The sequence below is a fragment of the Cervus canadensis genome, chromosome 13 (assembly GCF_019320065.1).
Source record: "Cervus canadensis isolate Bull #8, Minnesota chromosome 13, ASM1932006v1, whole genome shotgun sequence".
NCBI classification, from domain to species: Eukaryota; Metazoa; Chordata; class Mammalia; order Artiodactyla; family Cervidae; genus Cervus; species Cervus canadensis.
The window spans coordinates 51,703,210-51,717,117 of record NC_057398.1 but is presented as its reverse complement, the minus strand read 5'-3'; the positions used below and the strand labels follow the sequence as shown (position 1 = coordinate 51,717,117).

The window sequence follows — 13,908 nt, the reverse complement described above, 5'->3', positions numbered from 1 at the left end:
GTTTAGGAGCTGGTGAAGGAGAAGGCACCCACATGCTTACTGTAGGAGCCTGTCAAGCAAGCTCACAGGAACCAGTAAGAAAACCCTTTTCTGCTGCACCATCTCTCCAGGAAGGGAAAAATATTCACAGGGCAGGCAAAAAGAGTGAATTTAGAGCTCAGAGGCAATAAATTGATAACTGACACAAGAATTTTAAAAGAATTAAGAACAAAAAGAATCCTCACTGGTCTACAGAATTAAAGTCCAAAATCCTGTACCCACCTGCATTTTTCTGATCTTCTGCGTATTTACATAGTTCATTTATTTGCTTTTACCATTCCTCTTGTTTGAAATGTCCTCGTACCATTCTTCACTCTTCCCAGGTGGCTCAAGTGGTAAAGAATTCAACTGCCAATGCAGGAGACTCAGGAGATGTGGGATTGATCCCTGGGTGAGGAAAATTCCCCAGAGAAGGAAATGGCAACCCACTCCAGTATTCTTGTCTGGGAAATCCTGTGGGCAGAGGAGCCTGATGGGCTACAGTCCATGGGGTCACAAAGTGTCAAACACACTGAACATGCATGTTCAGATTTTATGTTCTTGGGCTCCAAAATCAGTGTGGATGGTGACTGCAGCCGTGAAATTAAAAGACGCTTGCTTCTTTCCTTGGAAGGAAACCTATGACAAACCTAGACAGTACATTAAAAAGCAGAGATATCACTTTGCTGACAAAGGCCTGTATAGTCAAAGGTATGGTTTCTCCAATAGTCATGTACGGATATGAGAGTTGGACCATAAAACAGACTGAGTGCTGAAGAACTGATGCTTTCAAACTGTGGTGTTGGAGAAGACTCTTGAGAGTCCCTTGGACAGCAAGGAGATCAAACCAGTCCATCCTAAAGGAAATCAAGCCTGAATATTCATTGGAGGGACTGATGCTGAAGCTGAAGCTCCAATACTTTGACACCTGATGTGAAGAGCCTGGAAAAGACCCTGACGGGAAAGATTGAAGGCAAAAGGAGAAGGGGGCAGCAGAGGATGATAGATAGATAGATAGATAACATCACCAACTCAATAGACATGAATTTGAGCAAATTCTGGGAGATAGTGATGGAGAAGGGAGCCTGGCGTACTGTAATCTATGGGGTTGCAAAGAGTTGGACACGACTTAGCAACTGAACAACAACATAACTTTCTTCACTTCTTAATTTAGAAAGCTTCCACAAGTATTCCAATACCCTCATCTTTGCAGGAAAGGTGAAATGTAACCTTTGTAAGGCTTTCCTTGATTCTTTAAATTGGATTAACTACTACTTACATATTCCCATAATTTTTGTTTGTATACTTTTCTAACGACAGGAGAAAACACAGTTAGCTGAATCACTTTGTATGAAAAATATTCCATGAAATCCATCTTTTCTTTCCAAATATACAACTTTGTGCTAAATCACTTCAGTTGTGTCTGACTCTTTGCTTCCCTATGGACGGTAGCCTGCCAGGCTCCTCTGTCAACCAGATTCTCCAGGCAAGAACACTGGAGTGGGTTGCCATGCCCTCCTTCCAGGGATCTTCCCCACCCAGGGGCTGAATCTGCATCTCTTACATCTTCTGCATTGGCAGGTAGGTTCTTTACCACTAGTGCCACCTGGGAAGACCTATGTAACTTTAGGAACACTATCTATGAAGAAATAAGGAGACACTGGTCCAGTCAGCCAGGCCAATGGAATCAGTTCAGCAGATCCATGTGGTAACCAATATTGCAGTCAGATTCACATTCTCTCAAGGATGTGAAACATTATTTATCTTAGTATCTCCCTAGTGCCTTATCCATCTAGCAACCAATAAACACTTGCTGAATTGAAAGTTTAGTGAACCATCTTTCCCTAGAGTTAAAGCTTTAAATTTAAAAGAATGCATCTAATGACAGAATTTCAGACATAAGCTGTGACAGGAAACTGCTCATCTAGTTTAAAAATGGGTCTTAAAAGACACAGTTAAAGAAGAGTAATGTTGGAGGTATTACACTTTTTTATTTCAAAATTTATTATAAAGTTATAGTAATAAAAATGGGTGTTACTAGCATAAAGACAGGTATACAGACCAAAGGAATAGATTAGACGGCCCAGAAATAAGCCCAGTTATTATATGTGATCAAAAAATCTATGACAAGGATGCCAAGATCATTTAATGGAGAAAGGACAGGCTCTTCAAAAATGATACTAGGGAAACTGGATATCTATGCAAAGAATCAGAGAAGTTTGACCGTTTCCTTCTGGTGGTTTAGTTGCTAAAGTTATGTCCAACTCTTATGACCCCATGGACTATAGCCAGTCAGTTTCCTCTGTCCATGGGATTTCCCATGGAGAGGGTAGCAATTTCCTTCTCCAGGGAATCTTCCTGACCCAGGCATTGAACCGGGGTCTCTTGAATTGCAGGCAGACTCTTTATGGACTGAGCCACTAGAGAAGCTCAAATTAACTCTGAATAGATCATACACCTAAATGTAAGTTCTAAAATTATATCTCTCCTTTAAAAAAAAACAAACATAGACAATAGCTTCACGACATTGGATTGGCTGGCAATGATTTCTTGTATATGACACTAAAAGCACACAAAAAAAGAAAAAATAAATAAAGAGGACTGCATCAAACTCAAAAACCTTTGTGCATCTAAGGACACAATCTACAGAGTGAAAAGACAACCAATAGAATGGGAGAAACTATTTGCATGTTGCTAATATCCAGAATATAAACAACTCCTACAACTCAACAACAACAAAAACAATTAAAAACTGAGCAAAGACTTGAATAGATATTTCTCCAGGGATGATCTACAAATAGTCAACAAGCATATGCTTGATATCACTAATAATCAGGGAAATGAAAAATAAAACCCTGAGGAGATATCACCTCACACTCACTAGGGTGGTTACTATCAAAAAACCAGAAAATTACAAGTGTTGGGAAAAGTATGGAGAGATTGAAACCCCTGTGCACTGTTGTTGGTGATGCAAAATAGTGTTGCTGCTATGGAAAACAGTATGGTAGTTCCTCAAAAAATTAAAAATGAAAATACTATACAATCCAGCAGTCCCAACTCTGAGCATATATCCAGAAGAACTGGGAGCAGAATCATGAAGAAATATTTGCACACCCATGTTTATAGCAGCATTATTTACAACAGCCAAGAGGTGGAAGCAACTCAAGTGTCCACTGATAGATAAACAAAATCTAGTACATACATATGATAGGATATTATACAGTCTTAAAAGGACAGAAATTCTGACACAAGCTACAACATGGATGAAACTTGAGGACATTATGTTAAGTGAAATAAACTAGTCACAAAAAGATAAATGGAATAATTTCATTTACATAAGTAGTCAAATTCATCAAAATAGAAAGTAGCATGGAGGATGCTGAGGGCAGGGAGAAATGGGGAGTTGCTGTTTAATGAGCATAGGGTTTCAGTTTTGCAGGATGAAAGTTTTCCAGAGATTGATTGCACAACAATGTGACTATACTTAACATTACTTTTAGAAATAGTTAAGGTGGTAAGTTTTGTGTTATATGTTTTTTCTGCAATTAAAAAAGAAAAAGTATATATGGCTAATCAGAATCCACTGAAACTCTCAAACCTCTTTTTATTTAGTCTATTTTATAAGTTACAAATCTGTTAACAGATAGGAAATAAAATGTCTGGGTTTAATTTACTCTTTTCATTGTGAAGAACATCTTGTGAAGGTACCATTGAATAGCTTAGCCCCTATCTTACTTCACTGCACCCAGTCCAATCCTATCCCCCAACATACACCTTAACCAGGAAGTCAGATGGACAATGGGGGCCAGGATCAGATCAGTTCATTTCAGTCACTCAGTCGTGTCCAACTCTTTGTGACCCCAAGAACCACAGTACGCCAGGCCTCCCTGTCCATCACCAACTCCCGGAGTCTACCCAAACACATGTCCATTGAGTCAGTGATGCCATCCAACCATCTCATCCTCTGTCGTCCCCTTCTCCTCCTGCCCTCAATTTTTCCCAACATCAGGGTCTCTTCAAATGAGTCAGCTCTTCACATCAGGTGGCCTAAGTATTGGAGTTTCAGCTTCAACATCAGTCCTTCCAATGAATATTCAGTACTGATTTCCTTTAGGATAGACTGGCTGGATCTCCTTGCAGTCCAAGAGACTCTCAAGAGTCTTCTCCAACACCATAGTTCAAAAGCATCAATTCTTTGGCGCTCAGCTTTCTTTATAGTCCAACTCTCACATCCATACATGACTACTGGGAAAACCATAGCCTTGACTAGATGGACCTTTGTTGACAAAGTTATGTCTCTACTTTTTAATATGCTGTCTATACAGTAACTGTCTCACGTTAAATTGACTCGAATGTCTTTAATCTAGGGAATTCAAAAGCTCACCCATTTGCTGTCTCCACTCAGCCTCAGATTAACTTTGTAGATAAAGAGGAAGGTATAAATAATGAAACTAGAAACACAGAGATCTAAAAATGCATAGGTCCATCCTGTACTTGAGATCATCATCCTGCAATGGTGTAAAAATCCTTGCTGATGGTGTGAAAACCACACTTACAACTCAGAACTCCTACAAGTTCAAATATTTGTTTTAGGTACAAGTATTTGTTTTGATCAGGAAACGTCTCCAAAACAAGCATTGGTTTCAATAATTGAAACAAAGCAATCATTTATTTTGAAACTTTCACTTAAAAAAAAAAAGATGTGTAAGAAATATAGGGGCACAGATCCAATATACATAAACAGAGGATAATTTAAGTGGGTTTACTGGCAGGAAGTGGTTTAAATTGTTTCCAAAGTTTTATTTTGCTGTTTAGCTCAGGGGTCAGCCTGCCCTAGATGTTAACTAGTTGACCACATGTGGAGAGATAAGGGGGCAGGAAGGCTTTCCACATGTCCATTTCAAGCCAAACAAAACTGCACATAACTAGTGGATTCACCGAATAGACGAAGGCAGTGATGATTCACTTTTTAAAAGATTTTCTATGGGTTTCTTTTATAATAAAAAGCATGATTCCATTTACAGAAATTCAATTTCAATCCAATCTACCAAGAAAGTATCTAACTCTAATAAAACAAGGTAAAAAGTGAATTCATGTGCTTGCTTTGGCAGCACATATACTAAAAAAAAAAAAAAATAGTGAATTCATTTCAGATCAAATTGGAACAGGTTCTATGAAGATATAGCTTCCCTGGTGGTTCAGCTGGTAAAGAATCTGCCTGCAAGGCGGGAGACCTAGGTTCAACAACTTCAAAGAATTTTATGATCTGAAACAATGATAGGTAAAATGACAAACAGTTTACAGACCCATGAGTGAGGAAAAGGTGTCAACTCTAATAAGCTACCCACAGCACTTCCAGTTCATCTCCTTGCTTTAGTTGTTACCTGCTTTTCCTCAGTCCTTGGTCATGCCTGGCTTTCTCTGCGGTTTCTACCATGCAACAATTAGATTCCAAACCAAAGCTGAAAAAGAAAAGACATATTGGCAATTTTAAGGTTAAGACCACCCCCCCCCAAAAAAAGAGAAAGGTTAAAAATTCAGTGATTTTTGCACCTTAATCTTTGTCATTGGGCTATTACAAAGATGGGCTCCCAAGGTGGCCCAGTAGTAAAGAATCTGCCTGCCAATGCAGGAGACATGGGTTCGATCCCTGGGTCAGGAAGATCCCCTGGAGGAGGAATAGGCTACCCACTCCAGTATTCTTGGGCTTCCCTCATGGCTCAGCTGGTAAAGAATCCACCTGCAATGTGGGAGACCTGGGTTCAATCCTTGGGTTGGGACGATCCCCTGGAGAAGGGAAATTCTATATTCTTGCCTGGAGAATTCCGTGGACTGTATAGTCCATGGGGTCACAAAAAGTCAGACACGACTGAGTGACTTTCACTCACAGAGAATCCCTTGGACAGAGGAGCCTGGCAGGCTACAGTCCACAGGGTCACAAAGAGCCAGACGCAACTGAAGCAACTGAACAGGCACATAGGTTACATATGAAAGTTGCTAAGAGAGTAAATCCTAAGAGTTCTCACCACAAGAAAAAAATTTTTCTACTTCTTTCATTTTGTACCTACAAGAGATGATGGATGTTCACTAAATTTATTGTGAAATAATAATAGTGAAATTTATCATTTCATGATGTAAGTCAAGTCATTATACTGTACACATTAAACTTAAACAATGATGTATGTCAACTGTATCTTCAGAAAATTGAAAGGTTAAAAAAAAAAGATAGTACAAATTCTCGTATGCTCTTCATCTGGATTCACCAAGTGTTAATGTTTATCATATTTGCTTTATTCATCTAATTATCTATCTACATATTGAACCACTGAAGAACAAACAGAGACATCGTGACCCATTTACCCCGAAATATTTCAATGTGTATTTCCTAAGAAGAAGGACATTCTCTTACAAGACCACATAAAATTATCCAAATCAGGAAACTTAATATGATTACATTTAGTTTCATAGTAATATGAAACTTAATATGATTACAATTTAAACACAATATGATAACAATTTAAATTTAAATCCAATTAAAAATTATAAATTTTGCCAATCCTCACAGTAGTGTTCTCACTACTGTTCCTCCTAATCCGTGATCCAGTCCATGATCACCCAAGCATTTAGTTGTCTTGTTGCTTTAGTCTCTTTTCATCTGGTACAAATTCATAGTCTTTGTCTTTCATGACAGTAATCGTTTTTAAGATTATGGGGGGACTTACCTGGTAGTCTGGTGGTTAAGAATCCACCTGCCAATGCAGAGGACATGGCCTCGATCTTTGGTCGGGGAAGATTCTACATGTCATCATGGGGCAACTACTGAAGCCCTCGAGCTTTGGAGTCTGTGCTCTGCAATAAAAGCCACCTCAACGAGAAGCCCTCACACCGCAACTAAAGAGTAGTCCCCGTCTGCCACAATCAGAGAAATCCCATGAGCAGCAACAAGACCCAGCACAGCCAAAAATAAAAATAAATAAATAAAAAGATTACGGGGTAGTTAACTAGATTTGTCTACCTCAAATACAGGCTATGCATTTTTGGTAGAAATACCTCATTATGCTATGCCCTTTTCAAGCTATCATAACAGGAGCTATATGATGTCAATTCCACTCATAACTCGTGAAGTTAATTTTGATCATTTGGTTATGGTGGTATCCACCAAATCTCTCTATTGCAAACTTCTTTTTATCTTGTAATTGATAATTAATTTGTGGGGGTTATTTTGAATCTATGTAAATATTATTTTCCAGATCACACCCTTACTTTCTTATTTAGCATCTTTTGATGATTCTTGCCTAAATCAATTTTTTATGGAGATATAATTCACACATTATAACGTTCACTATTTTAAAAAATACTTATTTTTTCCTTTATTTGGCTGGGTTGTTAGAACACAAGCTCTCTCATTGTGGCCCCTGGGCTTTAGTTGTGGCACACGGCTCCAGAGTGCACAAGCTCCATAATTGCAGAATACAGGCTTAATTGCCCAAGCATGTAGGATCTTAGTTCTCTGACCAGGGATGGAACCTGAGTCTCCTGCACTGGAAGGCAGATTCTTAACCACTGGACCACCAAGGAAGTCCCAAAATTCACTATTTTAAAGTGTATGATTCAGAGGTGTACCCATCACCATTGTCTAATTCCAGAACATTTTCATCGCCCCAGGAAAAAACCCTACACCCCTTAGCAGTCATTCCCCTTTCCTCTGCTGTTTCCAGCCTCTGAGAACCATTAATCTACTTTCTATCTTTATTGTTTTGGCTATTTCAGGCATCTCATGTCAATGGATTCATACAATATGTGGTCCTTTGGGTCTTGCTTCTTTAATTGAAAACATTTTTAAGGCTCATTCATAAGGCAGTTTTAATCAATCCTTCATTCCTTCTTGCCTAAATCAATCATTAGTATGGTTCTTGAAAAATGATGATATTCTACATTGTTTCATCTACACTTACTATTGCTGTTGTTCAGTCGCTCAGTCATGTCTGACTCTTTGCGACCCCATGGACTGCAGCACACCAGGCTTCCCTGTCCTTCACTATCTCCATGAGTTTGCTCAAACTCATGTCCACTGAGTCCACGATGCCATCCAACCATCTTGTCCTCTGTCTCCTCCTTCTCCTCCTGCCTTCAATCTTTCCCAGCATCAGGGTCTTGTCTAATGAGTTGGCTCTTCACATCAGGTGGCCAAAGTATTGGAGCTTCAGCCTCAACATCAGTCCTTCCACTAAATATTTGGGGTTGATTTCCTTTAGAATTGACTGGTTTGATCTCCTTGCAGTGCAAGGGACTCTCAAGAGTCTTCTCCAACACCACAGTTCGAAGGCATCAATTCTTTGGCGCTCTTCTTTATGGTCCAACTCTCACATCCCTACATGACTACCACAAAAACCATAGCTTTGACTATATGGACCTTTGTCAGCGAAGTCTGACTCTGCTCTTCAACACACTGTCTAGTTTTGTCACAGCTATTCTTTCAAGGAGCAAGTGCCTTTTAATTTCATGGCTGCAGTCACTGTCCTCAGTGATTTTGGGGCCCAAGAAAATAAAGTCTGTCACTGTTTCCATTGTTTCCCCATGTATTTGCCATGAAGTGATGGGACCAGATGCCATGATCTTACTACACTTACTAGTTAACATTATTTTTATCTCCCTTTATCAGGGAAGCACTTTAGGAAAAAATGCACTGTGAAGTTAATTTCAGATAGGGTTCCCCTGCCCTCAAGTCGTTTCCAATCTTAGATGAAAGAGCTTACAATGACCACGTTTCCAGGGGGTTACTTGATCTTCTCTCCTTCCCACTTGAACTAGCATCAAAGTGTCTCTCTCTGCCTGTCATCCCATAGGCTCCTCCCCCTCCTCCAGGTGCCCCTCCCGGACGCTCAAGAGAAGGAAGTGACGCACCGGAAGTGTCCCTGTTCCCCTTGCAGTGGGGGGAAGGAATCAAGCCCCCAAGATGGCGGCAGCGTCGGAGGAGCGGATGGCTGAGGAAGGAGGCGGCGGTCACGGCGACGGCGGCTCCCCTTCGGCCATCGCCTCTACCCAGCGACTGCCCCCACCACCCCCGCCCCAGCCCCCGCAGCCGGGATCCCAGGCGCCCCCAGCCCCGGCGCTGGCTCCGGACCAGCTGCCTCAAAACAACACGCTGGTGGCGCTGCCCATCGTAGCCATCGAGAACATCCTCAGCTTTATGTCCTACGACGAAATTAGCCAGCTCCGTCTGGTGAGGCCCCCTGGGGACCCTTGCCGCCCTCTCCGAGAGCCGAGGTCTGGGGAGGGCCCGAAAAGGAAGAGCGTTCCCCGGGGAGGGAGCCCCTGGCGAGCTGTAGCCGCCGCTAAAGCACCAACCGCAGCCCTCCCGCCCCAGAGTCTCTCTTGGGGCTGGCCCGCGGGGCTTGTCCAGATTCCGCCCTTGCTTGAGGAGTGGGGGCGACTGCCTGCGGGAACTTGGCTTTGGGGGGCTCGGGGGCTCTGGGCCCCTGACCCGGAAGCGGGGCCACGGGCGGGGGCAGTAAGAGCTGGGCTTACAGCCTCTATCCGGCCTGAGTATGGACGCCGGAGGGGGGTCTCATCACCTGCCTTTTATATATCACCTTCCACCCCCAGGCTGGAGGTGGGGGCTAGCACTCCGAAGTAGGCGAGATCATCCCGGCTAGGTTTGGTTTGTCTGTGAGAAGAACGTATTGTTCCCCCTTACCACCCAAGTTTCCTTGTTGGAAAAGATAAAGTCGGATCGGTCAGTCCTCCCAAAAGCCAGTAGAGGTTTGGAGGAATTCAAACTCGTTTTGGTAACCTCAACCCCAGCGCCTTGGTTGACCAACGAAGGCAATCCTGAGAAGTGACTATCGGGCTTTGCCTCACCCCTGACACTTCCCATCCCATAGTGAAGCACCTTGCCCCTTGAGAAGGTTTTTTTCCTCTCCTGCATTTCATTTTCTAACTAGTGATTAATCCCACCCGCCAGCTTTAGAAGAGGTTTTATACCTTAAAATCACAGTAATTCTGTTCATGATTAATGAAAATAAATGAATTGGCCTTTGGGATTTTCTTCATCCCAGAGGCTTCACTGAAGGTTCAATGAATATCTTAGTTCAGTCAGTTATTTTGCTTCCTCAGTGAATTTATCTTTAAGTGGTAAGAAAATTGAAGGAGGTGGACATTTTGAAATGTTTACAAACCGTTTCTATGTAGAAGCTAAATATGTGGTCGGGATTGTTTTTAAGAGGACAAAGACATCTGAATGTGCTGTGTATAGCGTTTTCTTAATAATCAATATACTCTATTTTAGATTTACACCTTCAATTTAAAATTGATTATAATTGTATTTTTGAGATGCAAGCATATTTTTTAAAGGAGGCTGTTAAATATTCAAACTGGTGAATAGTTTATTTTCTTGTCAATAGAGCACATCAACCATGCCAGTCTGCAGGATAGAAAATTCATTTGAAAAGTAATATTTCAAAATGATTGTCCCTTAATTTCCAAAACATGTTATCCTAGAATTTCTTGTAGAATCCTAACTATTCCTTCCATTTTTTTCTAAAGAATGATATTTGATCAGAATTCATGGTATACATTCCTGTTGCCTGGAAATTGGACATGACATTTGGATTGAGCCTTTCAGCCAGACAATGCCTTTGTAAAGCTTGGCATGTTCACCGTTCTGTTTTATAAGTATTGAGAAAAACTGGGGGGCGGGGGTGTTCATTTGTTGTTCATTTTACTTCTTTAAAAATTAAAAACATTCTTAAAGGGAAGAAAACCAGCCTATCCTAGGGGACAGAGTTAAAAAGACATCCCACAGTTTATTAGTAAATGACATCTCTTTCAAGTGAAATACTCAGCTGCATTCTTATTTTTGAGCAGTTATCTATTCTAGTATTTTAAAGATACAAATTTGTAGTTTCAGAGATTTTTTTCATAAGGAGTCCCTTACCACTCCCCTAAAAAGATTCAGCTCCCAGTTTTATTTCTTAAAGATGGTTTTTTCTCTGTTTTAGTAATGGGGAACTATTTCTTATTCCTTTCTTTACTTAAGGTTAATGGATAATTCTTAGATTAAGTGGGTGATCTTTTGTGGCGATTTGGAAGTGTCTTTGGTTTTAAATTCTTTGGTTCATATGTCATAAGGTGCAATTCAAGTAACATGAAAGATTCTTGCCACTAGGTGTCAGCATTAATTTAATTATGGTCATTAATGAAATTGGCAGTCAAGCGATAGTGCCTAGTATGTGCTTTACATGCCTTTTCTAATTTAAGTGACCATTTATACCTAACAGACTGTTTGTGAGATAATCAATGCCAGTGTGTATGCTGCTATCTGGCATATAAATTGCATTGTTTCTTCTATTGTCAAGTATTTTTTTGAGTAGAGTTAAGGTTGGGTGTACTTAGAAAAGAGAGATATTAAGAACAGAATTAGTTTCCATAAAGCTAGATGTCAACCATTCAGTAGTTAATGAGCTAGTTTATGTATTTGTCAGGTGCTTCTTTTTTTCTTCCTTCAGCTTACTTGCCCTGTTAGAGCCTTGGGCTTCCCAGATGGCTCAGTGGTCCAGAATCCACCTGCAATGCAGGAGACACAAGAGACTCAGGTTCAGTCCCTGGGTCATGGATGATCTCCTGGAGGAGGAAATAGCAACCACTCCAGTGTTCTTGCCCAAAAAACCCCATGAACAAAAGAGCCTGGTGGGCTACAGTCTAAAGGGTGGCAAAGAGTCGGACATGACTGAGCACACACATTAGGACCTCAGTCATAACTATTGTTAACATCTAAATTAGAGGATAGGTCCATGTACTTACTGCTCTGTATTTTCTTTATACGGTTTGTCCCAAGTTGCTAGAATAACATTTTCCAATTATCTTTGCTTCCTTTTGCCATGAATAATTGAAATTTGACTCTCCAGTCTGGTTATTTCCCAAGGAATGTCCAGATTCCTTATTGAACTGAATCCCTTATTTTGTTTTGTTTTTTCTGCCATTGACTATTGCTTCCAAAATGTACCCAGAAGTTGGAAATCCTGGTTACATAAAAATAGTTCTTTAATATTTAACTTCTCTAATATATTTAAAGTTGTTTGGATGAAGATACCTTTTGAAATGACAAAACGTGTACTTTAAGTTGTTTTCCAGTAAATCACATAAATTTGCGCTGATGCAGCATAGTCTGTCACATAAGGCCCCCTTCACAGGTATGAGAGTTTTTGAAACAAGTGGCAAAGGTTAAGGATGGTCCTGCACCTAGTTGCAGAGCACATCACAGCCCAGTTGGAACATAATAATGTTGACTTGTGAGTACAGAGTTCTCGCTGGGAAAAAAAAAGTATGGAAGGCTTCTTAAAAGTTGTCTTAGGGAATTCCCTGGCAGCCCAGTGGACTGCCACTTTTTTTATAAAGAGATCCTATAGATTTTTCCTCTGTGGTTCTAGTGGAGCTCCTGTAAATATAATGGAATCCTATTAGTGGTTCCGGACAGATTTGATTAAAAGTTCAATTCAAGTGTCATGCTTATTATCTGGAATGAAATTTTCCATTTGACAACAAAATACATAAATCTATGTTTTTGTCCCAGGATATTTCTCTGGTACACTTTAGCTAGTTAAACCTATTATTCATTTATAGTTCCTTTCACATCTTTTCTTGAAATGTGTTTGAAAAACTCAGTTGTAGAGAGGGTTGACTGGTAGAAAATATGAAGGAAAATGGGGAAGTATTACCTTTTTTTTTAAGTAGGCAAGATGTCTTCCTTATATCTCTTTCTCTATATCAATAGTTCTCAATTTTGTCTCAGGACACCTTTACACTCTTAAAAGTTATTGAGGACCCAAATTGCTTTCCTTTGAAAATTCTAAAATACACAAGAATGCACAGTGCATAATTCCATTAGCTGTCATTACATGTCATGTTGCCACACACATTCTGCTGTGTCTTGTGAGAGAATAAGCATGAAAATGGCAAATAACATCTTAGTATTATGAAAATGATTTAGCTTCACAAACTCTTGAAAGGATCTTGGGAACCCCAAGGGTCCCTAGACCACACTATGAGAACCATTGCTCTGTATCGCTGTATTATAGAATATAATATTGCTGTATTATATATGTACTGCTGGGGGGTTTTTCCCCTACCATGTCATCATCAGGTTATTTATTTTATTAACAAGTTCTTAAGTATAGGTAAGAAATTATATTTTGGGAATACTTCACTCCTGCAGATTCTCAAAGGTGTCCAGTCAGTAACCCTGTCCACAGTATCATCACTGAGACAGAATGTACACACCTTCCTTGAGCACGTTTACAAAGAATCAGTATAACAAATGCATAGTAGTAAATACAAGAATGTTGAGGTTAATCAGCAGAGGCTTCCTCAGAGTCATGAATTTTCATCCAGTTAGTGAAGATGGAAGAACATTACCAGTAGAAAAAAAAAAAAAAGATGTATAATTATCCTAATTGTTTTGTTCAAGGTAATATTAAATTTATATTTTCTTTCCAAGTGCATATTTAGGAGGGACACCCAGGGGATTTTTAATTTGTTGTAATTTTACCAACAGACAATTGAGAATTAACTCTCTGTCTCTGTATGTAGTATATCTTAAATGGTCCATACCAAGAGGATAGAATTTTTTCTTATAAAAGATTAAAGTGTTCTTGTAAAAGAGATGGGAAGTTGTATAGGACTGGCTCATTCACTGTTAATTTTTTAAATGATTTTATCACCTCTGTCCATGGGATCACATAGAGTTGGACACAACTGAGCACGCATGCATCCATCATTAACTTTTTGCCACATTGACTTTATCTTGTACGCTCATTTACCATTTGAAAGTAAGGTGCAAATACAGTGACATTTTACCCCTAAAATACTTCTGTATAATCACAATATCATCAC

The 13,908-nt window shown here is 39.9% G+C and overlaps 1 protein-coding gene across 1 annotated transcript in view; it reads left to right on the top strand.

Annotated features, from left to right (window-relative positions):
• The first annotated feature begins 8,940 nt into the window (after positions 1-8,940).
• The window catches only part of FBXO28 (F-box protein 28), a 31,626-nt gene continuing 26,658 nt past the window's right edge, over positions 8,941-13,908 (top strand). The window contains exon 1 of the mRNA XM_043485246.1: positions 8,941-9,241. Coding sequence (XP_043341181.1) covers positions 8,975-9,241 — 267 coding nt within the window. The 5' untranslated portion in view covers positions 8,941-8,974. The remainder of the gene's footprint in view (positions 9,242-13,908) is intronic.